The sequence below is a fragment of the Castor canadensis genome, chromosome 14, assembly GCF_047511655.1.
Source record: "Castor canadensis chromosome 14, mCasCan1.hap1v2, whole genome shotgun sequence".
In the NCBI taxonomy this organism is placed as follows: domain Eukaryota; kingdom Metazoa; phylum Chordata; class Mammalia; order Rodentia; family Castoridae; genus Castor; species Castor canadensis.
The window spans coordinates 56,529,242-56,557,086 of record NC_133399.1 but is presented as its reverse complement, the minus strand read 5'-3'; the positions used below and the strand labels follow the sequence as shown (position 1 = coordinate 56,557,086).

Sequence of the window (27,845 nt, the reverse complement as noted above, 5' to 3'; positions counted from 1 at the left end):
ACATGGAATAAGGTTAAAATGAGCTCCTTTTTCTTCTTTCTCCTTAAACAACCCTCTTCGCCCTAAATCACAACCAACTGAAATCCCCCTTGTTTTGCATTCCAAGGTCAGGTTAAATAAGTCTGCAGGATGCCTTGCTACATCAAGGAACCAGCTGGCCCTAATTGGAGGACCGGTCAGCTTCTGGGCCACCCAGGGATAGAGAAATAAACACTGAAAAGACAAATTTTACAGTCAATCTACTGCTAGCTGAAAAATATTTTAAACTAAAGAAATGAAACCTTCAAGTCATAAAAATAAAGAATGTTGAACTGATAGGGACATTAACCATGTCATATTCCAGCCCCTGTTATTTCAAATGAGGATACTGATGCTCAATGAGGGGACATGCTTTGTTCAAAGACACACAGGGAAAGACCTGTAGCAACATGAAAGAATCTCAGCAAGATTATGTTGACCAAAAGAAGCCACATAGAAAAGAATACATAGCCATATTATTCCATTAAATTTTAAAACAGACAAAAGCTATGATGCTAGAAACTGGAAAATGTTTGGCTAAGGTAAGGATGAGATGTTAGCCAAAAAGGGGTCTTAGAGAACTTTTGGTGGTTATGAAAATGTTCTGTATCTTGAATGGGCAGGAGATTCCATTGTATATAGAAGTAGCTTAAACCTATCACATTGTAAAACTGAAATCTATGCATTTCATTATATTTAAGTTGTATCTCAATAGATTCATTTAAAAGTAACTACATTTTAAAGATTTTCACAAGGTGTGAGAGGCAGGCCTGACACTTGGACTCTGGTAATCTGCCCACCAGGCCAGCCCTGTTTGGCTCTACTACTTTCCTGGTTCTTTTCTTTTTGACACAAATGCAGTTCTCTGAATCAAGTCAGGTAATGGCCTTGTACCCTTGGTAACTGGTACAGGATAACTATATGAAGCAGCATCAAAAGGAACATGAAAGGTATTCAATGGGGTCCATGATTAAACATGAGACATTAAACTATTAGCTCAGAACGACTCTGAAGGCAGCTATGACTCATCCAAATTTCAAGCAAGAAAAATAATGATTACACGTCCCGAAAGAAGGAAGGGGGAGGAAATGACTGAGCTAAAGAATATTAGGTGTCATCGGTAACTCTAGAAGTAATATGAAAAAGTGCAAGTGTTCCACATTTACTTCTTTTCAGATCTGCAGAACGTCTAATCTAGGCATACGCTGTAATTATAATGTGTCCCTTGGTATGGCAAAAGCATGCATGTGAGACACGGGAAAGACAGAGCTGATAAAATTGCCTGTGCACTAGTGCTATATATAGATAGATATGCAGTTCTTTCTGCATCTCTGAAATCCCTTCTTTCTACAGGCTACTGTTGTTTCCATTAGAGAAGTAGTACTCTGTTTTATATGAGGCCATCCTCAAAAGAAGAAGGCTCTTGAGAACAGTGGACTTGCATGTTCTGTGTATTAAAGACAGAGCTGGGTAGAAATCAGTCTTTGATCTACAGGCCCTGCCACAGTCTAACCCTGCTGCTGGAGCGGGCACCTTATTTACACTGCCTCAGCTAGTCCTTGGCTAGAAAGACTACAGCACCCTCCAGAAGCCCATTTTCTGGAGAAGGGCTGGACAAGCAAAGAAGGAACCTTAAGTTCTAGGTTTTATTCTTTATTCTGAGCTTTTCCAAACAGCTCATATTTTAACTCTTTCGGAAAGAAAAGCTGTATTTTCAATACTTTATTAGGCCCTATTCATCTCTGAACTTTACTAATAGTAGATATATTTTTAAATTTTTTTCAGAAAAACTTTTTTCTAAAAAAAAAAAGAATATTTAAGTCACAAGCTCTTAGGTCACTGGAACCCTTGGTTAATGCCAGTGAACTACATGGAATGTTTCAAAAAGAATGTCTATATTGTAAGCCTTTGAAGAGTCCATGTGTGATTTGTTGTTTGTGTATGTCTCTTCAAGGAGAACCACTTCTTAGGCTGTTAACCTAATTTTACTTTTTTATTAAGAATTCTTTATGGTTGGCATATCTTACAAAAATGTTTTAGTTATTATTGTGCACCCTTCATAGAACTCACTGTTGTCCCGAATTCCAAAGTATTTAAACAAAATATATTCCAAGCCTGAAAATAAGCACCCCAGAAATAAATTAACAGGGAAACGAATAACATGAATCTTTTAGCAGGAGAATTCATACCAGTCAGAGAAAACTATAGAAAACACAATGGACATCACCATTTAAGGCTTCTTCTCAAGGGAAGAAGAAGATTTAGAAATTACTACTAATTTTGGTCAGCTCTGACTTATTCTTTTAGACACTTGTGTCTCATTTTCAACCAACTAAAGTATCAAAGTAAGTAATGACAACTTTTATATCCTTTACTTCTAGGTAATATAATGTCCTGAGGCTCGGCATGTTCTCTGAGCTCAAATTTAAGTACATTAAGGGAGAATTGTTCATTAGTCTATGGTATATACTCATGGCTTTTAAATTTCTTTTTAATCATTTGTACTAATTGACAGTCTAGAGCCCCTGGAAGCCCTGAAAAATCTAATGGACAATTGCTTTATATGTCAGCATGAGTATTCTAAACCTTTAATCTCATTAGATAGTTAATATTTTTCTTGTTATTTAACAATGGAGAGAAATTTGACTACCAATATGCTATTGATGACAGTTGCGAAAAAAAGAAAAAGCCTTTGCCTATGTTACTGATACTAGCAAAGAACAGTCTAAAAATACTAGTTTCACCAAGTAATATGATAATAGTAATAATAATGATGGGATCATAACCTGAATTCTGCTCTTGGCTCAGCCAACTAATTATTTTTAGGATCTCAGATAAGTCAGTAGTGATATAATTTCTTTGAGATTCAATTTTCTAACTTATAAAATGGATATGTGAACATCTGGTCAGCTACAGCTCTGCTCACATTTTACATATAATGCTCGTAAAACATTTTAGTTTGTCACTGTACTCCAGACACACAAGTTCCATTCAGCCATCAGTGGTGGCACAGTCACCATTGTGGTCACTGCTAGGACAAAGTGAGTGGAAGGTTACTTGTGACATAAGGCAAGTAAATTCCACATTGTGTTAGTTTCCTAAGACTGCCATTAAAAAGTATCATAAACTGTATGGCTTCAAACAATAAAAACATATTCTCTGATAAAGAGAACACATGCAGACTTCTGAAGGCCAGCTGTGTGAAATCAAGGTGTCAGCAGGCCATGCTTCCTCCAAAGACTCTGGGGTAGAACTCTTCCTGGATGTTTCCAGATCCTGGAAGCTTCTGGTGTCCATGGCTTGTGGAAACAAAGACTCAATATTTGCCTGTTTCTGCATGTGTAAATCTCCCTTTCCTTTCTCTTACAAAGACAGACTTTGGATGTAGTGCCTCTCCCACCCCTCCAATCCAGGATGAGTTCCTCTCTAGAGTTCTGTCATCTGCAAAGACCCTATTCACATTAAAAGTCACATTCTGAGGTTCTAGATAGATATGAATTTGGAGGAGACATTAATCAACTTACTAAACACACCAAGTGCCAGCTTTGACAACATTGTAAGTCTGTCTGGAAAGCTGTTCTGAGAAGAATTCTAAGGCTGAATTTGGGGTCAGTAGAGAGGAGCACCAGGAGCACATGCAAGGGCATGTAGTGTTAGTATACGTTTGTCATCATGTTGTCATCACTCATCATGTATCCAGGAAGGAACCAAGACCTAAGGACTCACTACCAGTGTCCAGGGTTACTGAGTGGCAAAGTTGTATAAGGAATAAAATTTCCTGATTCACAATTCAGTGTATTTACATTACATAACAACCTTTAATCATAGCAATACTTCTTTGTATATTCTTACTAAAAATAGAAATCTAAAATCTGGAAAATTATTGACATTTAAATACTGATGTTCATTGAACTGGCCAGGTAAGGATGGTTCAGTCTATTTGGCCGATTTTCATTTCCAGCTATGTAACTAGAATCAGTTTAGTACTCCAAAACAAAACATGGACATTATTAAACTTAAAGGAAGAATGTTTGAAATATTGGCAAACATTGAAGAGTTAGTATAGCTGATGTAGGTGTTTGATAATATCAAAAATTATACTTCAAGGAAGTGTTGCTATGGACAAGGAAGGATATTCCATACTTATAAGTAGTGATTTTAAAAGGGCCAATTCAGTAAGAATAAATACAAGACCTAAATTTGTAAGTATCTAATAATATGCCTTCAAAAATATAAGACAAAAAAGTGTACAAAATTAAAAGGGTAGATAAGCAAATCCATACTTACAGTTAGAGGTTTTTAACTACCTCTGTTTCTCACAGGCAGAATAAGAACACAATAAACAAGAAAAGACAAATAAGATTTGAACTAGATTAAGAAAGTTGACTTAATTATTACATAGGACAATTTACTCAATTACTACAAATAACACATTCTTTTCAAGTGGATATAAAATATTATCAAAATTAACCATGTGGCTGCTGCACAGAGGAAGTCTTCAAAATTTTACAGTCATTTAGAGTGTATTCTCTGACTGCACTGGAATTCAGATACAAATTAATCACTATATGTGTATGTGTGTATAGGAAAATCCTCAAATATTAGCTTTTAAGTAAAATATTTCTAAATAAGGAGTCACAGTAAAAATTATAAAATATCTAAATGAGTAATAATGAAAATACCAAATGTTAAAACAGCTGGAATACAAAATATAACTTGGGAGATTCAGCAAATGCAGTATTTTGAGGAACATTTAGAGTCGTAAATGCATGTATTAGAAAAAAAGAAATGCTGAAAAATTAATAATCTATGTTTTGATATTAAGAAGTGAAGAGGGAAACTGCAAAATAAACTCAAAGGGAGTAGAAAGAAGGAAATAATTTTTTAAGTGGCAGAAATAACTCTAGACCAAGAAAAAACCCCCAAATTTCATTTTTTAAAAAGACTAATGATTGGTAAACAAAACTAATCTAAAAAGAAAGAGAAATAAACAAGGATAAAAATATTTTACAGACATAAAAAATATATATTACATTTGCAGTACTCGTGAACTGTTTGCCTGGGCTGGCCTTAAACTGTGATCCTCCTGATTTCTACCTCCTGAGTAGCTAGGATTACAGGCATGAGCCACTGGTGCTTGCTACCCAAAGTATAAGTTTACAGAATCAGATGGCTCCACCCATGAATTCTTCTGAAAAGTGAAGCAATAATATTAGCCTAACAAACACACACAGGGATGAACTATAGAGAAAAAACCTTGCAACAGGTTTAGCAACACCAGCATAATTTTGGTACCCAAACTGACAAGGACATTAAAAGAAAGAGAAATTATAAAACAATCTGTCTTATAAACAAAGACACACAGACACACACACACACACACACACACACACACACACACACACACAGAGAGAAATCCTTAACAAACATTAGGAAGCTCATACCAGGAATACATAAAAAGATAATGCATCAAGACAAATGGGTTTTTAACCCAAAATTGGTTTGATATTTGAAAATTACTGAATATAATTCAATACATTGTAAAATAAGATACTGGAGGGAGCTTTTTCTTGCTCCTGTTGTTCTCCTGACCTAACTGGGATTAACTGGGGTGATGGGATATGCAGAAAGGACAAATAATAAACATCCATAAAGTTGGAGCCAGGAGTGCTGGGCGATTGGATGGAGACGCACAACAGCCTCATCCCTTCTTTTCTCTAATAACTCTTCTTTTACTTCTCTTTTCTCTATCTTTTCTTTAACGCCTTACTCCTTTACAATTCTTTAAAACCTTGCTTCTAAAGTCTTCTTTTCTATTTTTTAAAGTCTCTTTCCTTAGACTCACACTGTCCCATGTTTTCTTTAATCTCTTTTAAAGTCTTGGTCCTTAGACTTGCACCGTCCCATGTTCCCTTTAGCTTTTCTAAGCTAAGTTCTTGGTGCAGAAAGCTGCTCTGGTGGAGACACACAACAGCCAGCAACAGTGTCAGCGTCAGCCAATCAAAATCCCCCATCAAAAAGCCTGGTGTCCTCCTGCAGTGAGTCTTTTATATCCACTGGTAAACAAGGAGGTGGAGCAACAGTTCTCAGGGAGGGGCATGGCATTGTTACAAGAGAAACCTGCCTTCCTGCTTCTCTGAACCGAAACAACTTAGGAAAAGCAGCTGAGCTGCATTCTGCTTTGCTCTCTTCTGAGGCCGGGGCCATGCCAAAGTCAGCCTGCCAATTATTGGGCACAGCTGTGCTTATGTCAAATTCTCAGAGGCTTCTCATAATCCGCTCCCCACAAGAGACCATGTGAGCATGTATTGTAAAAGTATGTGATTACACTCAGCATCTATTCATAATAAGAACATTAGCGAGTTATGAACGAGCTGGGTGCTGGTGGCTCATGCCTATAACCTTAGCTTCTCCAGAGGCAGAGATAGAGAGGATCATGGTTTGAGGCCAGCCTGGACAAAAAGTTCATGAGACTTTTTGAAGTCTGAAGAGAAAGCAGAGAGTAAGTGGGACTGTTATGATTACTGCCTTCACAGTTCCCTCACTTCACTCTTCTGAGAACTTTGATGTTTTTTTAATTAGAAGTGAATAGAGTCTTGTTGATAGGAGAGAAAGCAGCACAGTACGTGTGCCCTTCTGGAGTCACGTGCATGTACTGAATTACTTTAGAGAAGGGGCACCTTCTTTTTCAAAATGCTTCATGAAACTCTCTAGTGGCACTTCTCTGTCCCAAGCCTGCAGTGCAAGTGGTGTGGAGTAAGCAGAGCAGAAGTCAGATCCTGCTGCACCTGCCATTTGCTGGCAGGGTGGTTGGTGTTGGGTAAGTCATATAAACCCTCTAGGCCTTAGTTTCTATTTATTTCAAGGTAGTTATGGGGATTAAATAAAATAATAAGTGTGAAAATACCTAGCATAGATTCCACACATGAAGTTTTATATGTACAGATGGAGAGAGAGATGTCTCTGAGAATGTGGAGACATTGTTTGCATCAGTTATTTACACAGCATATGCTACTTAAAGTCACTCTTGTCTATCTTTCACTATTTATTAAGAGCAATCAATACATGTTCCCAAAAGGTGACAATTTATTGTTGAAAGTATCTGTGAGTCAGTCTACTCATTGCACACATGTTAATTAGAATGTATGTAGTGCCTCCTATACTTTATTATTGGAGAGATGATGAGAACATTATTTGGGGGCAATGTCTAATAGTCAATACAAGTAATCAATACAAGTGCTCTAAGTTATTCCGTAACAATTCAGAAAATATTTTATTGTGTTTTTAAAGAAATATCTTGATAAAAGTCCTCTGGGTTGGCCCAGAGTAAGCAAACCATGGAACTGGCTTTGACTCATAAGACAGCACAATACAGAGAGTCAGATCCTAGTCCCATGTTCAAACTTCCTCACCTGAGCCACATCTTCTGTACCTCATGTCTTCCTAATTTCCTTGTCTGAAATGCTCCTTCTCATACCATTGCCTGGAAGATTATTGCTCATATTTTCAAATAACACATTCATTCTGTCAAAAATGATTATGAAGCTTCTAATCTGTCCCACAAGGTCTGCCAGGCACCAGGGACATAATATTGCATAAAGTCAGACCATGGCCTATTCCTCATGGGCTCTACCGCTGCACCCAGGCCCCACAGCAGCTGGCCTGAGTTGCTCACTCTCTGAGAACACACACTTAGTAAAAGGCCGCACACACAGTATCAGAGAACAATCTGCATGTTTATATGCTGCTACCCAAGCCTGAGAGGGGATCCATAAGATGAATGCTTAGATCTATTTATTTTTTCTTCTCTGATGCACACCTTAGAGTCTGACAAATGGTGGGCATTCAGTAAACGCTTCCTGGATAAAATTATTCATTTTTCACAAGGCATTAATATGGTCATATTTGTTAAATGATTCTCTTTCTGGATTTCAGAGAAAACAATCACATCCTCAAAATCCCATCCTTTTGTTTGTTCTTATTTTATTAACAGCCCTAGCAGCTGCCTTAAAAAGGGTCATAATGCTGTTAGTGATTTTTAAAGGTATGCATAGTATAAATGTAAGTGAAATGATGCCTTGTCAGCCTGTTGCAGCTTAAAATTATGAGAATCTTTAGGGGGAAATTAGAATGAGCTTCCATTTAACTGTAAATAGCTATGTATATAAATGGCTTAATATACTAGGGGATCTGTTAAGTTTTTACAAATAATCAACAAAATTCACCCAGAAAGTGGTAGAAGATACTTATAGACCTGAGTTCACAACAACAAAGTTTGGCAATTCCTACAAATAGGGATAAAATTGTTTATTTTTAAACAGTATAGGCCTAAAATTTTCCTTCAATTATCTTTGAAAAAAATGAGAAAACCCCCATAATTCCCATTATTTATGCTAAAAGTGTTTCCAAAGAAGTCATTATTCAAGAAGTCTGGGAGGATTCTGTAGGTTTAAGCAGCATAAAATATCAAAGGAATGCAGGTAAAGAGATGTAATTTCCATCTGTTTATTTTGAGAGAAACATGTTAGCCATTAGTCATCTTTCCAAAAAAACAAATCCCAGGAAAGGACTGAAGAGTAAAAACATGGAAGTACCTACTTGGTCTGGTGTTTGGATCCTTTCAGATGGGCGTGATACTGTTCTATGGAGTTTAGGGACACACTGCAGATGGTACATCTGTAATTGCGCCTCAGACCTGTGGAGGATAGAGACTTCGTTAGTGCACCAGTGGCTCATCAGCCACCTGAATGAGTTCTAGAATATCCACAAGTTGAGTGACAGACATCTGAGAGGACTTCTTGTCCACCACATAAGCCACACTTTAAGGTCCTTTCTCTAGAGACCAGCCGGCAGGTCCCCCCCTCATCAGAAGTGGGAGTTAGAATTGTTAGAAGCAACATAGTCCATTTCTGCATGGCTGAAATTATGAGAATATACTTCTTTGTGTTGAAGCAAAATGTTTCTGGACATTTTATAAATCAAACAAAGAAGCACTCTACTTTCCTCTAAGGCACACAAAGTCAGTTTTCATCTCTACAATGAAATTTGAGACACTAAAGAAAAAGTGTCTTAATTCCTTTCTCATCTCCTATCTAATGGCAGAACTGAAGTACAACTTTAGACATCATTAGTTTAGGTTTTTCTTTCAGGACTGTCTTATAAAATATGAATACTTAGGAGAAGAATAATACACGAGTCTGTTTCCCATGACAACTTACTTTTCATCAGAAAGCTTTTAAGAGGTATCTATGTAGTCACCTGTTTATTCATTTAATACATTAATACAGTATCGATTTTGGGCTAAGCACCGAGAATTCCAAGATGAAAATGATTGGCTTTGCCTTCAATGATTTTAGTAAAATCTTCACTACCTTATAATACTGACCCACTCAGAGACAACCTCACAATACTAAGCAGCTTTAACCAAGAAACTTGTTACATGTGCCACAGCTCAGGGACCACAATGGATCACACTTCTTCTGCTAGCGTGTCCCTTCAGAGGAGAGAGGAAGTAAAGCTACTCCTGATCTGAAATGCTGGATTTGTATCCTGGAGCCATCATCCCTGGGAGTGTGATGTTGGGGAAGTCAAGTAACTTCTTCCCAGCCTCAGTTTCCTGTTCACAAGGTGAGGTAAACCCATCCACATCACAATGCTGTTGTAAGAACTAAGTTAATAAGGCACACTAAAATGCTTAGCAAGTGAGACTGACTGTTACTGGTTTTGTCAAAAAATTCTGATTTTACTATTATAAAAGCCAGAATGTTAAGCAGCTATAGCTTTTCTTTCTAATTAATGCATAGTACTTGCTTTTCAAGAGGCAAAGTTATTCTCCATTTTCCTAAAAAGAAAGCACTGTGCTGTGGTTAGAAGAACTTTACAACTTGCTACCTGGGCCACTTGGTGCAACTTATTTGACTTCTGTTTCCTTGTAGTATTAGTGCAGACTAGCGTGGGGGTGTTCACTGAATGAGCTATGTCATGAGTGAGAGAAAAAGTGAGTAATATGTTAGCTACTATTATGATTTAGAAGAGATGTCAAAGTGGGCAGTGGAGGACAAGAATATCCTTGCCTTCTGCACCAAAAACATATTTTGGAAAAAAGACAGCATCTTTTACAAATGCTGCTAGGAAAACTGGATATCCACGTGTAGAAGACTGAAATTAGATCCATTTCTCACACTCAAAATATAAGACCAAATACTCTTGAGACCACTGTAGAAAACATAGGGAAACACTTCAAGACCTAGGCACAGGTAATGAATTCCTGCACAGGTCTCCAATTGCTCAGGAGATAAGAGTAAGAACTGATAAATGGGATTGTATAAAATTAAAAAGCTCCACAGCTAAAGAAAGAATCCATAAGAGTGAAGAGACAGCCTACACAGTCGGAGAAAATCTTTGTCAGATATTCATCTGATAAGGGATTAATATCTAGAATATATAAAGAACAAAAAATTCAGTAACAAAAAGCAAATAATCCAATTAATAAGTGGACAAATTAACTGAATACTTTTTAAAGAAAAAAGTGCAAATGGCCAAAACATACATTAAAAACATTCAAAATCCTCAGCTATCAGAGAAATGCAAATCAAAACTACATCTAGATTCCATGTTACCCTACTCAGATGGCTATCATCAAAAAACAAAACACAAATGCTGGTGAGGATATGGGCAAAAAGAACCCCATACACTGATGGTAGGACTGTAAAGAAGTTCAATCACTATGGAAATCATTATGGAGGTTCCTCAAAAAGTTAAAAATAAGGACTGTGTATAGTGGCTCATGCCTGTAATCCTAGCTTCTCAGGAGGCAGAGATGGGGGGATCATGGTTCTAAACCAGCCAGGGTGAAATGTTAGTGAGGCCCCGTTTCAACCAGGTGGAATACACCTATAATCCCACCTCCATGGGAGGTATAGGTAGGAGGATTGTGGGCCAAGGCTAGGCCAGCTGAGGCAAAAACACAAGACCCTATCTGAAAATAACTAACGCAAAAATGGGATGAGGGTGTGGTTCAAGTGGTAGAGTGTTTGCTTAACAAACACAGGTCCTGAGTTCAAACTCCAGTACCACAACCAAAAAGAAGTTAGAAATAGAACTTCCACGTGGTCCTGCCAGCTCTATCACTTCTGGGCATATACCCAAAAGAATTCAGCTTACTATAGCGATATCTGTTTATTGTATGTTGTAGCACTATTCACAACAGCCAAATTATGGAATCAGCCTTGGTGCCCATCAACAGACGAATAGTTAAAGAAATGTGATATTAAACTCAGTCATTAGAAGAATAAAATTATGTCTTTATGTCTGTCCATTTGGATGAGACTGGAGATAAGTGAAATAAGCCAGTCCCATAAAGGTAAGTATTGTATGTCTTCTCTTATTTGTGGAAGCTAGGGGAAATAAAAGAAAACAAGGGCATGAAAGTAAAAGGAAGACTACTGAGGAGATAGAAGAAGAGAGGAAAAGAGGGTGGCGGGGATGAACATGACCGAAGAACATTACATGCATGTATAGAAACATTACAATGAAACCCCTTTCTTTGCACAATTAATATTCCCTAATAAAAAGGGGAGAAAGTAAAAGGGGAAGAGAAGGGAAAAAAGAATAGTTACCTTCTGATGACATCAAATCCAATGAGCTCTGCTTACTGACACCCTGCACTGAGGTCCTGAGATACTGATAATAAGTGCACCTATATTACCAAAGTGACAGAAGAGAGTGCTAGGGAAGGACATGCAAGGGAAGTGGCCAAGAGCCAGAGTTCCAACTTGTACTGCCCACTCTCCTCCAGTCTACAGAAGAGACTAGAGAAGAGTTAGAGACTCTCTGAAGGGAAAGCCGTATTGTATGGAGAACTCCACCCCTTCTCCTCCATGAGAGCACAGAGCTTCTCCCTCCCTCACACCTAGGGAGAGGGACTTGATGGAATTACCCAGAGGGACTGAGGCACATCTTCTTGCACCTGAGAAGTAATATACTGGACTCTAACACCTGCTGCAAGATCCAAAGGGCTTGTCAACACCTCTCATGACAAGAGGTGGCAGTATAAGGCATGGACTGTGTTCTCGGAGCTTGTCAGAACTATGTTGCATAACAGTTTCCAAAGACTGTGTGTATACCATGCATGAGAAGAGCTGATGTGGTGATGTCTTTAGCTACTAGCCAAGAGAGCTGCCTAAAGTTGGGAGCAAAAATAACCTCTGCAGAAAGAAGGTGGAAGTATTCATTTCATTATCTTGGTGTTTAACGTGGCTCTCGACAACATATTTAGTTCAATATAAAGTAATTGTGAATCCTTGAAAAGCTGGAAGGCAGCCTATGAGAAGTCAAGTCCCTGTATGATCCTTGCCAGCCAGGCAGATTCTGTGCTAGCTTCATGTGGTATTGATCATGTGAGCTTTCATTCCCCCTGCCTTTCTCAGCTTTACCTTGCATCCCTCAGCCCTGAGGAACCAGAGGCAGTCTGCTGAGGAGGACAATCAAAAACTCTAGGCAGATCAAGAAAAACTTACCACATTCTCCTTCCCAGAGCAAGCAGGCAGCAGCCAAGAACTGAGTTGTTTAGAGGGGGATCACTAACTTTTATGGATTTTTTGGATATTTTAATAATATTGCTCTATCCTGGATATATTAAAGAAGGAAATGAAGATTATAAGGACTCTTTGACTACGTGACAGTGAAAATTCATGCCATGCTCTAATTTTATCCAAGGAGTAAGAAAGAGTGAACCCCACAGACAATTTGAGTGGTCAGTAGAGGACAAGAATAGTTATCTTCTGATGACATCACATCCAATGTGCCATGCTCACTGAATGTATAGTATCATCAGACCTGCTCTTAACATCTGTAATGGGAACAAGGATCAGGGCTTCCTGAAGAACACTCTATGGCCCAATGCACATTTCAGAGAAACCTATTTGAAATGTCCTGTGTGAGCTGGCTTGCTCAGTATAAGGATGAACTCATTTTTGTTTTTGTGTCAGTCACACAACTGAGAACTGACTTAAGTAATTATTTCCTTAAGAGTCAGTTTAAAGGTTCTCAGGACGCAGCTTAGTGGTAGAGCACGTGCAAGGTTCTGGGTTCAATCCTTGGCACCACTGCAAAAAAGTCTAATTGTGGAAGAAAAATGAAATGACCAGAGATCTTCTTCCAAAGTTATCTAAGGAAATCAAAACTTCCCAGGCATAGACTGTTAGTTCAGAGATGACACAGACAACTGCTGAGTCTCTGTTCACTTGAGCAATGGCTCCTCAGAGCAAGTGTGCATGCATGCATCCTCCAGTAAGCATGCTCACATGTAGACTCCCAGGGACAACTTGGGTAGATACTGGTTTTGCAAGCCTTGGATGGGGCCTGGAAATGTACAAAACTCCACCCCCACCTAAACTTACACTTTGAAAAGATGTTTCCCATAGACTTAAACTCCTTTGGAAAACTTGATTTTTTTCCACAAAAGGACTGGATCTTAAGAAAAAAAAAAAGCTATTCCATAAAGAACTGTACTTGCATTGCCCTTCCATTTCAAGGTATGTGTGATTCAGAAAGATTATTGTGCTACCCAAACCCAGAGGCTGTAAGTTATCACAACTAGCATGGAAGTTATCTGAATGCTTATCCAGAGCTGATCCATTCTGCTCTTTTATGCATAGAATCAAAATATGAAAACCAGCTTCAGGCATTACTCCTGCCAGAGCTCTCCATCAATCTTGTCATAATAAACGGTAACTACTATTTATATGAGTCCTCTTCAGACTACAGAGTAATCAAAGGTCTTCTCATAACAAATGCAGGTTCAGCTTGGTAATCCACATAAATATTTATGCTCAAAAATGGGCATTTTCAAGAACACCAAGAAATCTAAAAAATATTCTGATCTGTTGCTTTCCATAACAGTTCTCATGTTCTGCAGCCAAACAGAGGCGTGGGCAGGAACTATCTGGCACTTTATTAGGATGCAAACTACAGGGATCATAAACTGGAGAAGCAGTGCATATAAACAAGAACAAAGGCTGAGAAGGGGCGGAGGAAACCTCCCCCACACAAGACCCAGTGTCCTCGGTGGGGACTTAGGGCTTTATTAATACCCAGTTGAAATCCTAATTACTTTGGAATTATATGGCTCCTTTTCCCTTAGGGAACTAGAGAATCTTATTATTAAAACTAAAAATGTTAACTTCCTCATTCAATTCATTTAAAGCACAATATCATATTAAGAATATCCTAAAACCTTTGTAGGCCTGAAGGTCATTTCTACAGGATATATCAATATTGGTTAAAAATATAAACCTTGACTGCAAAGAGCCATCAGACCATCTAGTTGGAAAAAGGAAGTATGCATACAAGTACACCATGCAATATAGACCACAAAAATTTTGAGAGGATGAAGTGAGATATTATGGGAACAAGAGGAGGAGATTGTTTCTAACTCAGAAGATCTGGAAAAGTTTCTTGAAGAGGCATCACTTTTATATTTCTATTTCGTAGCACAGTGTTTATAAAACAGATGGTCTTGGAGAGTTTAGCAGAGTGTGACTACTCAATGTGTCTTTTCAAGCCTAGCAAAGCTAGATGTTCCTCTGGTTTCAATTGCAACCATTCTACATTAGAGAAGCTTCGTTGAGCCTGTATTATAAGTGCCAGGTATTTTGCTAAATACCAAGAATATAGGAGAAAATAAGACAGAGTACATTTTCTAAAGGAACAAGTCAGGGAGAAAGACAAGATACAAGTAAAGAAATAACACAATTAGAAGTTATGAAAGTGTTTCTCAGGAAGTAGAGGATAAGGAGAGAGAAAGTAAATGGGAAAAAGAGTGATTCTGTTTGGTCAACAAAGATCTTTGAAAAATGTAAATAAAGCCAATAGTAATGAGTCTGTGATGTGACAAACTGGATCAAGTTGTTTAGGGAAAGGGAACAGCAAGCATAGATAGACAGAAGTGGAAATGAGCTTGAACAATTCAAGGAATAAAAGTGAGTGAAAGAAAGAAAAATTTAAAAAAAACAATTAAACAAACAAAACAGCCTTGTCAAGCCAGAATTCTATATCAGCAAAAATACCACTCAAAATTGAAGACAAAGAATATTCTCAGTCAACAAACACTAACAGTATAGTATGCCAGCAAATCTGTACCACAGAAATGCTACATAAAGCTCTTCAGGTTGATGGGGGGGAAAAAAGCATTGTATGTAAACTTAGATTTACAGAAAAAAATCGTGAACATTGGAAAAGATTAACATGTGAATATCTAGCTTTTAGAGTTTCTCGTATAAATTACTTGAAGACTCCAAACAACTTAAAACAAAAATTGCACTACTGCATTATGCGTTATGGTGTTTACAACATGTACACATGTGAAATCTATGACAACAAGGCACAGGTGTGAGCTGGAGCACAGCAGTACTACTGGAAGATCATTGTGTTTTATAGCAAATGGTGCAGTGTTGAATCAGAATTGATAATGATAATTTTAGGAAAGAGACAATTCCATGTAATTCCTTAGAGCAACCATTAAGCAAATACCAAGATAAAAGGCATATACAGAGAATAGAATACAGAAGGAGGTAGGAAAGGAGAAATAGAAAACAGATGGAACAAATAGAAAATTAAAAAAATGAAAAGCTAAATTTAATCAGATTAATAGTTATTTTACATATATGGATTAATACTTACTTTACATAATGGATTAAACTCTCAAAATGCTGAAATTGTCAGACTAGATAAAAAGTAAGGCCCCAAAATATGATGATTTCAAAAGATGTACTTTGTGTACTTACAAGTTGAACATAAAGCACAATAAAAGATATATATAAAAGTTAAGAAAATACTTTTAAACAACCCATCAGCAAAGAAATAATCCAAAGGGAAATTAGAAAATATTTTGAACTGAATAAGGAAAATACTATATATGAAATGTTAAGGTTAGAGCAGTTTTTATAGAGAAATTTATGGTTTTACATTAGAAGCAAAGAAAGGCTTCAAATTGATGATTAAAGTTTTAGTATTGTGAAACTAGAATAAGACTAGAAAACTAAACCAAAATCAAATAGGAGGAAGGAAATAATAGGTAGAAATCAATACTGGGAAACAAACTACAGAAAAAATTAAAATTTATTTCTTAGACAATATTAATATAAATATTATCCGTTAGCAAGTGTAGCAAAGGTTTAAAAAACCACAAATAACCACAAGAGTGGATGTCAACACAGATTCTGTAAACATTTTAAAGAATAATGAAAAAATATTATGAACAATTTTATATTCAAATAAATCTCTCAGTGTTTATGGGCAAATATGTCTTTAAACATCCAACTGGCCAGAACTGGCACAGATGGAATAGAAAATCAGGATAGCTATTTATTAACTAAAGTGAATTTGTTGTCAGACTTTTCCATAAAGGAAGATCTAAATCCAGAGGTTAGCCCTGGAGAATTCTATCAAATCTTAAGGGTATACAAAACACTAATTTTATATATGCTTATAGAAAATTGAGGAAGAAAGTATCAATGGATACATAAAGAACATTTGACAAGTTTCAGCATCCATTCATGATCAAACTTCTTAGAAAACTAGAACTGTATTTGATAAAGAACATATTTGGAAATATTTGGAAATCTTACAGCTAATATTATAAAGAGGCTCCAATGATCATGAAAAAAAGGCAAGAATATCTTCCTTCCCTTCTCTTCCCTTCCCTTCCTAGCCAGAGAATGCCATTCTTACCATCTCTATTACACATTGCACTGGAGGTTCTAGTTTATGCAATAAGAAAAGAAAAGGAAACAAAAGACATGCAGATTGGAGATGGAAGTAAATTTATCTTTATTCATAGAAGATATTGTCATTTATACAGAAAGCCCTAAGGATTTCTAAATACTGAGTAACTACTAGAGAAAGTGAATTCAGTAAATCACCACATGGGAGGTCAACAGGAAAAAATCAATTGTATTCTTGAAAGAGCTGCAACCAATTGGAAAATGCAATTTTCTAATACCATTAAAATGGTACCAAGATTATTTAAAAATATTAGGAATAAATTAAACAAAATATATATAATTATGACTGAAAACTACAAACATCTTTGAAAGAAATTAGTAGGAAACTAAATAAGTAAGCCTGCTTTATTCATGAATTTAATTATACCAGTTTTGATTTCAAAAACTACAAAAGAAATCTCAAAAACAAAACTTTAAATTCCTGTACACACATTATGTAGTTCAGTTGATACAGAGAAGTTCTCAGTCAGCCCTACATTATCATTAGTTGTGCACAAACTGTCACATGATCTGCTGAGTATTTCCCTGCTCTTAATTTTGTGAAAATCTGCCTCTCAAATAGCTAATCGTGCCCAAGAACCAAGATAAAGTTATGTTAATTCTCCTAAGCCAAAAGGACACGTAATGTGCTTAATTTAAGTGGTAAGGTGAAAACCTGAGACCTGCTGAAAGGCAGCATGTCTTTAGTAGAAGTTGAGCCATCTTAGGAAAATGAATCAAACATCCACAGTATAATACTGAACATTCATCATGAACAGTCATGGTTTTTCCTCAACTGCAGTCTCCTTGGAACAACCCTCATGGACACAAGTCTAGTAGATACAGATATTTATACTCTATGCATGAATTGTGAAAGAGTCATTATTGGTAAGACTCTCCTATAGATTCATTGTTAATCTGTTAAAACCCCAACAGACTCTGTAAAAACAGACATGTAGTATATGTAGAAATCAAAAGATCTATAATGGCCAAAACAATTTTGAAAATGAAAAAAGTGTTAGACTCATACTTGAGGATTTGAAGGTTTACTGTACAGGGTAATGACTCATAACAGTGCTAAGTCAGCACAGATGGACAGAGTACTTCAGTGGAACAGGATACACTCCAGAATAATACCACACACTAAGGATCAGCAATCATCAACAAAGATGTCAGAGAAACTCAGAGGGGAGAGGAAAGCTGTTTCAACAATAGTTTGTCACCACAACAACTGGATAAATGTATGAAATAACAAAAAATTCCTATCAACCTCTAGCCCCAACACACATTAAAATTAAGGTTGTTTATACATCTAAGTGTAAAGGCTAAAATTATAAAGCTTCTAAGAAAATTTAAAAGAGTATGTTCATAAGTGTGGGATAAGCCTACATTTCCTAGGAAAGAAAATATATTAAACGTAGGAAAGGATAAATTGGATAAATTTATAAAAGATAATTTATAAAGGCTTCTGCTTATAAAAGACACAGTTAAGAAAACATAGAGGTTTATAATCCCAGCTACTCAAGAGAAGGAAGCAGGAGGATCATGAGTTCAAGGCCAGCCTGGGTAAAGTGAGCAAGATCCTGTTCCAAAATCAAAAGGGCTGAGAGACAGTGCAAGAGAGAGAGCACCTCACTTAGCTTGTGCTTAGTTCTAGATTCCATTCCCAGCACCTCAAAAAACAAACAAAAAGAATGAAAACAGAAAGGTAAATTACCACACAAAACATGTATCTAAAATGGATATTGTGTCCAGAAAACAGAATTAACTCCTAAAAATAAATAATTAAAAAAATCCAATTTTAAAGGGAAAAATACTTGATCAGATGTCATAAAGGAAGGTATGAAAATGATCACTAAGCCCATGGAAAAGTGCTCAACAGCATTTGTCACTGGGAAATGCAAATTAAATGAACAATTAAATGCTATCTCACACCCTCCACAAATGCTTACAATGCCAAATGTAAGTAACCATGTGAACAACTGAACTTTCACATATTCTTGGGGAGGCTGAAAAATGTGGCAACTACTTTTGAAAAACCATTTGATAGTTTCTTAAGAAGTTAAACGATACCCAACCTCATAGAAAGTCTATTAGACATTTGTTATAAGGAATAAAATCTTAAGTGTATATATATATATATATATATATATACACTTAATATATGTATTTACATATATATGTAAATACGTGCATACACATATGAAAAAACTTGCACAAGAATGTTTGTAGCAGCCCTATTCACAATTGCAAAATAATCCAAATATCCATCAACACAAATGGAATAACATCCGGAAAAATTTAAAGATGTACTGATCAACGCACCAATTTAAATAATTCTCAAACACATTACATATAGAGCTAGGCACTGGTGGCTCACACCTGTAATTCTAGCTACTTGTGAGGTTGAGATCAAGAAGACTGCACTTTGAGATGAGCCTAGGCAAAAAAGTTCACGAGATCCCATCTCAACCAATAGTTGGGCATGGTGGCATATACCTATCATCTTGGCTACAACAGGAAGCATAAAATAGGGGGATCATTGTTCAGGTTGGCCTGGACATAAAGTGAGACCCTATCTCCAAAATAACCACAACAAAGAGGGCTGGAGGTGAAGCTCAAGAAGTATAGTGGTTGCCTAGCAAATGCCTAGCCCTGGTTCAAACCCTAGCACCACGAAAGGAAAAAACAAAACATATAAAGAAGTCAAGACACACACACAAAAGCAAAACAAATACTGAATGACAGCAAAGCTCTTCTATGACAAGACACTTCAGAACAGTGCTGCCCTTTGGCAATGAGAATTGACAGGAAGCGAGTCAAAAGGAAATTTTTTTTAGTGAAAATGTTCTGTATTCTGACTTAGGCTGATAATTATAAGACATATTCATTTAGCAAAGCTCACTGTATTGTATCCCCTAGATCTGCACATTCCATGTTACTAAAAAAGAACAACATAAAATGGCTTGCAGTTTTACATAGAAACTTTAGCACACCAGAAGCTCTAATTTGTCATTTTTTTCTCATTTATTCCCTAAAAGTTCTATTGTTTTACATTACTAGAATGTAAACTTCACACTGATGCTGATTACCTCGCAACATTCAAAAAGAAATATTTAAATACATTCTGTACTATAATACTAAAGTTGGAACTGTTTTGAAGGATGATTCATAATACTAAAGTAAAAACAACAATGTGTTTGGTTACTGAATTATTTCTTTCTCCTCTGTTTCTTAAACATCTATTAATCAAAGCGTCTTGTATGTGGATTTGTTACCCTGCAGCAGAAAAAATGATAGCTAAATGTTACATTACACACGTCATACATAGCAATGTCTTGTGCCTTATCTTTTTACCCGCTCACTTGTTCTTTACAACATTCTAGAAGGAGACACTATCATTATTCCGATTTAACAGGTGAGGAAGCTGATGAGCAGAAACTTGCTGAAAATGAGAATTAACAGGAAATAGAGTTGGGGTTTGAACCCATGCACTCTGGTTCAGAGGAGTTCAAGTCTATGAAGACTGCCTCCTGTGACAAGGCAACTAGGAATAGAATTACCAAAGTATGAAAAGCTCTTTTGAGATCATCAGTCCAGTATTCTCACAGCCTCCCACTTGCTAAGTGAGATTCAAGACTGATTTGTCAAAACACAAATTCTACATCTTAACTCAGATGAAAGTTACTCAGTAAATCTAGATTGGAACCTAGAAATCCGTATTTTTTTAAAGTTGCAAGTGTTGGGGAAACCATTGGTTTAGCCCCAAATCCCATGGGGCTATATGAATTTGCTATGTCTTTGACAAGCAGAAGTTGATTTTTTAAGATCTGCTTTAATAACCACTGGCAGCATGGAATTCCTTGATTTGAATGCTCTTTCTTAAACACAAGTGAATTCCACCCACTGGCTTGGGTTCTGCTTTGTATAGGTCTCCCAGCACAAGTTTATTTCCATTTTGTCAAGTACATGAAATACCTGAAGAAAGTGACCATGTTTCCTAAGGCTTAGCTTGGCAGACCAGAAGTTCACCTGCACTTGAATAGTTCACGTTCCCTGCACTGTCTCCATCACTATCTTCTTCATAGCATTTCTTGTATGTTGATGACTTTTGAAAACTACACCCCTACTATGCCCTCAGCAATGTAGAGGACAGTCATAGTCCTGTGCCTATCAATACATTTGAAGCTGATACACTAGTCGATACTCACGTTAAATCTGTTTTGTTCAATTCTCCTATGTCTCTTCCACAAAAGTTTCTTCTAAGGCAGGTCTTCATTTCCTCTCCCTTTATACCTGACTACTTGGATGGTACTATTTGTCAATAAATTCTACCTATTCCTTTTGGGCTTGCACATAAAATCTAACTCCTGAGTCCATCATAACTGGGTGGTAGTGGCTGTTTAGGGTGACTTGAAAGAATTATGAGCCTCACCTCAGACCTTAGGGAAGATCTAGTTTCCATCATCTATTACTAAGTCTGCCCACCTAGCTCCGACATAACAACAAAAATTGCAGAAAAATCAAAGCAAGAAATGTATGTCACTAAATCAGAGTTATGAACATGTATGTGGTATTTAAAGCCATAGGGAAGGTAATTCATCTATAGAGATAGTGTAAATAAAAAGAAGAGGGTCAGGAGAGCAAAGGAGCAATTAGTGCTGCTTGGTATCACGTCATTGCTGATCTGTCGCTTCAACTTGATACATAGGACAACAGCCCTATGACATTTTCAACTCCTTCTGAATACTGGGTGTCTACCATCAGTGTTGCTGCATCCTGGGCCAGATGTATGTGAAGGAATCTGATGCAGATGGCCACAAACCCTGCAGGTTGCCCGTGTCATGAGGCTAGAGGCACAAAGGCAGACAGTCTCCAGTTTGTCTGTTTGTCTGCAAGTGTTCCACTTTCCCCTCTAGGGTACGGCTTGTCCATTCTTCCTTCCTAACTGCTAGCCAACATGAGATGCAGAACAAACAGCCTTATATACACTGCTTCAGCAGTTCCCATAATTTTCTGACATCTAATGCTTATAATAAATTCCTTATTCTATAGTGAATATGGTATTTACTTGTAGGATCAAACTCTAACTGGAATAGAATTTGGAGTTTTGAGGAAGCTAAGAAAGAAAGATTTCCTAAAAGATTAGAGGGATGTTTTTAAAAATTATATTTAATTCTCAAAACCATCTTATGAGCATTATTAGCTCTCTTTACAGATGAGAAAACCAGGGTTCAAAGACACTAAAATCAGAGCTAGTAAGTGGAAAAAACAGATCTGCAACTACTTACTTCTGCTTTCAAAACTAGTGACCTTAATAAACAGGGCTCTTAAAAGAAAAATAAGAGGGAGGGAAGGGAAATAAAGGAACTTCAAAAAACCAAAAAACTTGTTTTTGAAGCTTGCCACGCTGATACTGCTTAGCAGCTGTGGTGGGTCCTTTCCCAAGAAGTAGTAGGACAACCAAGTCTTTCTTGAAAAGCTAAAGAAAAGGCTTCTTGAAAGTGAAAAGCAGACTGGAAACTGGCAGGGGTGGGGGGTAGGGGTTCTGGAGTCTTTCTGGTGTTCGTGCCAAGATTTTCTAGCTTTTTTGGTTTAGATTTGGTGCCAAACAGCTTGTCAGGAATTGATTGGAGGAAGACATAAAGGTGGTGTCTTCATGCACAGTCCTCTGAGAAGAAAACAGTTCAGCTCTTTCCTTTGTGGCACTTCCTCCTATTGCCATCTTTAGGGTGGCCCCAACAGTTAACCTTTAAGGCTACCCCTCAATGAAACCAGAGTTTTAGGCCCAAACTCCAGGGGTACTACATGTCAGGTCCAGCCACTTGTCCCAACACACAAAATTTTAAACAGACAAGTAACAGTGAAGGGCAGAGAAAGATTTATTATGGGGCTCATGTCCTCCACAGGAATAGGCAAAGTAAGTATATTTCAGGCTATCTTTTGGGTATAAATATGAGGGTATAACTATGAGCTTTAGGTTTAAATAGACAAAGAATTTGGACATGGGTGAAAGGTATGCATAATGATTAAGTAGTCCCAGTACAGGCATGGCCTGGTTGATCATTTTGAGAGGCGTTCTGGAGAAGTTATCATCACTTGAGGTGTGCAGTCTGGTCAGAATAAGCAAGTCATAGTTGTCTGGTGGGTGGTCTGTCCTGAGAAGGGTTTCCCATCCCTCCTTGTAAGCATGTCATTGAACAGTCCTGTACTTGGACTCCAAGGTGACTGCAAAGGGCATGGTTCAACAGCAAAAACATACAAAAATGGAGGGAGAGATGCCAAGCTTTCCTCCTGCCTTCAGTTAAATCATGAGTCCAAGTGAGGAGTCAGTACTTTTCAGCAAAAGCAATTTAGGTTATCTATTATAATTAGGATAACATGAGGATTGAGGATAATATCAGGAATGCTGGCAGATCCAATCTTAGGCTTTCATAGTGGAAATGACTCTTCCCTGTGGGTTTAAGCTAAGAAAACCTCACTAAGACTAGGGTTTGCCACAGCCCAAGTTAAAGAGCCTGTATTCCTCTATTACTCCATACTACAGTCCTTCTGAAGTATAAAATGCTTAAATGCTCAGCCTTCTGATTCAACCACTTCTTGCAGGCATAGTCTGCAGGGTACCAAACAGTCAATAAAAGAACACATTTTCTAAAACAATTCTTTCTCTATTTAAATAGTATATATTCAAAGCTTTGAAAACTGAACCAGGAAGCAAATGGATTTGCATCTTCAAAACTGTTTCCAAACAAACAAAACTTAAAGATAGGGAATAAATTCATTCTCAGTAATTAAAAGACAATTTTAGCCATGTTGGATGCCTGACCCAAGAAAGGGCTGGGAAAATGTAAACCTACTGTGAAAATTAGGAAGAGACAGAATAGTTTACCCTAAATATTTAAAGAGATACTACACTGGAAGAAGGTTTAGATGAATTCCATATGGCAAAAACTGATACTGGAGGAACTGAAGTGTTTCGTCTTTATTTTTGTCATCTGAATTGAATGTTAAAACAAACAGACCTACTCTGAAGCAATCAATTCATTTGAATTGTACTCAAGTGATTTTTAAGCATATATTAAATAATAACAAATATGGAAGATACCTTCTTCTTGGTCTGTATTTTGATGTGCTATAAGTGGAATTCATAGAACATGAATTGTGCTTCTTCCTTTGTGTCTCATGGAAGGGCCACAGATGAAAATACATAGATAACAAGTGATAACATGACAAGGCAGTTTTTATGTACAGTGTTTTAATAAAATATTATTTTCTCTAGGGCAAAAGTTTTGACTACAGAATACTCTATGCCTAAACTGGAGTGTACTCCTAACATAAAAATGTGGATTATCACAAGTTAAACAATGGGTTAAAGTTCAAATTGTTGCTTCTTACTGTTTGGGGTCAGGAGGAAGCAGAGAGGTATACAGGATAGAATGAATAAGGAAAGAGCATGACTCGTCTCTTCTCTTTCTGCTCTATCGTGCGGCTCTTCTAGGCCATCTCTTATCTCTTCCCAAGTGTTGGGGATTCTTGATTCCTGTGCTTTTCCTAAATAAACATTAACAGTAAAGATAGGTCCACAGCTATCAAAGAATTGTTATATTTACCCATTAGCTGCATCATCTGAGGACATGAGTGATTATAAACTCTGCTGTAGTCCTACTGCATCTTCACCAACCTTGGCTTTGCAGCTATACCTACTTCCTGTACAGTTCAAAGGCCCAGAGAAGGAACAGCAGCATGGGGGGTGGGGGTGGATGTGTGTGTGTGATTCTAGCCCAAGGAGGACTTGAAATGTGAAGATCAAACAAGGCCTAAATGCCAATATCTCCTTTTATTCACTCTGGATGTAATAAGCCAGATTGTACCTGTGCTTTTTGCCTCCTTCCCTGTGTTACTGACGTGCAGGCTGGGCAGTGGCTATGCAGGTAAAATCACTGGTGTCCTTATAAGTCCTTGCTATTCCTTTTTCCCTGCTTGCAGATGTGTCTCTTACAGGCAGGTCTTTATCTAGCTTTCAGCAGCTAGCCCATCAGTTTGTGTTAACTCCTGGATGTATGCTGCTTCCCTGCAGAACTGGCCTTTTAAAAGGGCTATTTAAAAGATAAAACATTTTAAACACCAGAATAAAATTCCTTTAAAGGTAGAATTGTAAGCTTAGCCAGTTGGGTTGGAGAGAGCTTGGTGGAGACAGTGGCTCTCAATTCACCACAGTCATGTCTCCCCCTGGTCTGCTTTCCCTGGACTAATCTGACACTGACACCTGATAGCCCCACTGTTACTATTTTAAGTGACTTTTCTCTGGGGCACTTGACAGGAGACCTCCCAATTTTATATAGTTATTCCATATGACCTTACTTATTTATAGGAATACACCTGATCTCACTTATTTATAATGTAACAGAGAGCAGCAGAATTCACAGATTATATATGAGAGAAACATTGTATAATGTCTAGAAAATAACAATTAATTCCCAAATATGTTAGGGCCTATGAACAACAGAAAGACAAAGAAACCAAAGAATAAAATACCTATTGATAATTTTCAGAGGAAGAACTCCCTATTTTTCCCTTTTTCATGCTATACTTACTTTTTAACTCTTATGTGTTAATCTACAAAATGGAGATACAAATTGTACCTACCCAGAGAGTTCATAGGAGAGTTGAATGAGTTAATATAGGCAAAAATTTAGGAAGAAACAAACAGCTCAATAAATGTAAATGGCAATGGATCATTTTAATCATGATGCTCTTATAATTTGAACAAAATTGAAGACCTACGTCACGAGTGGGCCATTTCATAATAATTTAACATTCTAGAAAGAACACTCATTTTTTAGCATACCCAGGAGTATTCAAATTATTCTGGCAGGCTGCCTTCTCTACAGATGCTATTTATGCACATTTTTTTTGACCGGTCAAATGCTTCCTTATATACTAATCATCCTATATATTTGCTTGGCATGGAGTTGAATGGAAAATTATCCCTATTCTTCATTTAAAAATTTTTCTGAAAACATGGAAGATGTGATATTACATGATCTGCTTCTAAAAAAGTTATTGACACAGTGGATCTCAATATATTTTGCCTGCTTTGTTCTTAAATTGAGTGATTGAAGCTATTGAATAGGTAATTGGCTAAGTTCACAAATTAGATAAAAAGGAAAAAAAGCAGTGTGTACTGAAAGTAGTGTAATCGCATCTTCCTTATTCTTAAGGAATGGTCAGGGATCCATCTGAAGAGCTGCTTTTTCACTGTTGTTCTTCCCTTTCTCAACAGCCCCTGTAAACAATGCTGTTTGTTCTCTCCATCTTTATGAACACTGAGCAGGCAGTGAATGGTACTGGTAAGAGAGTAGCAATTCCTTTTCCACTGTTCAAACTGACGTTCTAATAGCCTTTGATATGCCTGAACAGGAATATATACGTATATACATATGTCTACACATACGTACTTACACATATATATGAGTAATTTGTAACCTCCATATCAATAATCAAAACCCTTTCGTGGTCATGGGCAAGCGTGAAAAGCAGCTCACATGCATATTTCAGCTGAGGTCAGCAAGCAAACTTGCCTCCTGGTTGCAGCCTTTACACCAAGACAAAAACACAGATAGTAGGGGCAGTGTAGTGCAGTACAAGAAATTTCAACTTTGGACGTTTGAATCTCAACTGTGGTATCTGTTCCTAAGGCAACCTGAGGCAAGTCATTTAAAGACTTCTGAATCTAGTGTTTTCTATTGTAGAATAAGAAAAACAGAAAGCACCAGGATGACATGTTTCAGTACTTAGCCAGATATGGGAATGGATGGTTGGGTGGAAGGACCCATTTCTCAGTATTGATCAATTTAGGTGAGAGGGGAGGTGACGTCATAAAAGATAACTACTGCAAATATGGAGAACTGATTTTACATAAGCACAGGGTGGGGCGGGCCAATACGATGTGAGGACTGGCAGGCACCTGGTGCCACAGGCTTTTGATCAGTGCGTGTGCCAGGAAGCCACTGGGCTGAAGTATTAACAAGATCACTGTTACTGCTGTGCTGGGAACTGTCTAAAGGGTGGGAGGACAGGAGCAGGAGCAGGAGCAGGAGGAGGAGCAGACGCAGAAGTAGGGAGATAGAAGGTCAATTGTGATAACTCAGATTGGGAATTATAGTGGCCTAAACTAAGATGATGGACCAAAAGTCCTATCCAAAAAAAGTCATACCAAAAATTAGGTTAGACCATTCCCTTGCCCAATCTAGTAAGAAAGGCAACAGAAATTAACTATGAAATGTCTGTGTCCATAAGCATGCTCCCAGAAGCTCTGTGTGCTGCAGGCCCATCTACAGAGGCTCCAGTTTTAGAGTCATCCTCCAGTCCTTCTATGACCTCACCTTGCTTGAGGGACAGTCTGCTCTGCATCTTCAAAATAAACCCAGAATCAATTCTTACATTTTGTAAACCTTACTTTTATTGTGGTAGAATACAGGACATAAAATTAACCATCTTATCCACTTTTAAGTGTTCAGTTTGGGTATCAAGCTCATTCATGTTGTACAAACATCACCACCACCCAGCCACAGAACATTTTCTGTCTTACAACGAGTCCCCATTTCCACCATCTCCCAGTGCCTGGACATTATCACTACACTTTCCACTTCTATGACCCTGACTACTCTACATCCTTCTATGAGTGGGATTACATAGTAGTGTGTGTGTTTCATTTGGCATTTCATCCTCAACATTCATCTATGTTGTTGCATGTGTCAGAATTGCTTTCCTGGGTGGGGGGAGTACTGGGGTTTGAACTCAGGACCATGTGCTTGCTAGGCAAGTGCTCTACCAATTGTGCATGTCCTCAGTCCTTTTGTTTAACATTTTGTTTTTGAGATAGAGTCTCACTAACTTTGCCAGCTAGGCTGTCCTGGAACTCATGATCTACGTGCCTACACTTCCTTAGTAGCTGGGATTATAGGTATGCACCACCATGCTAGGTTCTCTTCTTTTTATGGGTAAATAATCTTTGTGTGTATATACCACATATTACTTACCCATTCCTCCACTGATGGGTTG

The 27,845-nt window shown here is 37.4% G+C and overlaps 1 protein-coding gene across 2 annotated transcripts in view; it reads right to left on the bottom strand.

Moving 5' to 3' along the window:
- Zmat4 (zinc finger matrin-type 4) overlaps positions 1 to 27,845 on the bottom strand; it is a 403,972-nt gene that overhangs the window by 34,800 nt on the left and 341,327 nt on the right. For both annotated transcript variants that reach the window (XM_074054613.1, XM_074054614.1), the window contains exon 6: positions 8,617 to 8,713. In XM_074054613.1, the coding sequence (XP_073910714.1) occupies positions 8,617 to 8,713 (97 nt within the window). The remainder of the gene's footprint in view (positions 1 to 8,616; positions 8,714 to 27,845) is intronic.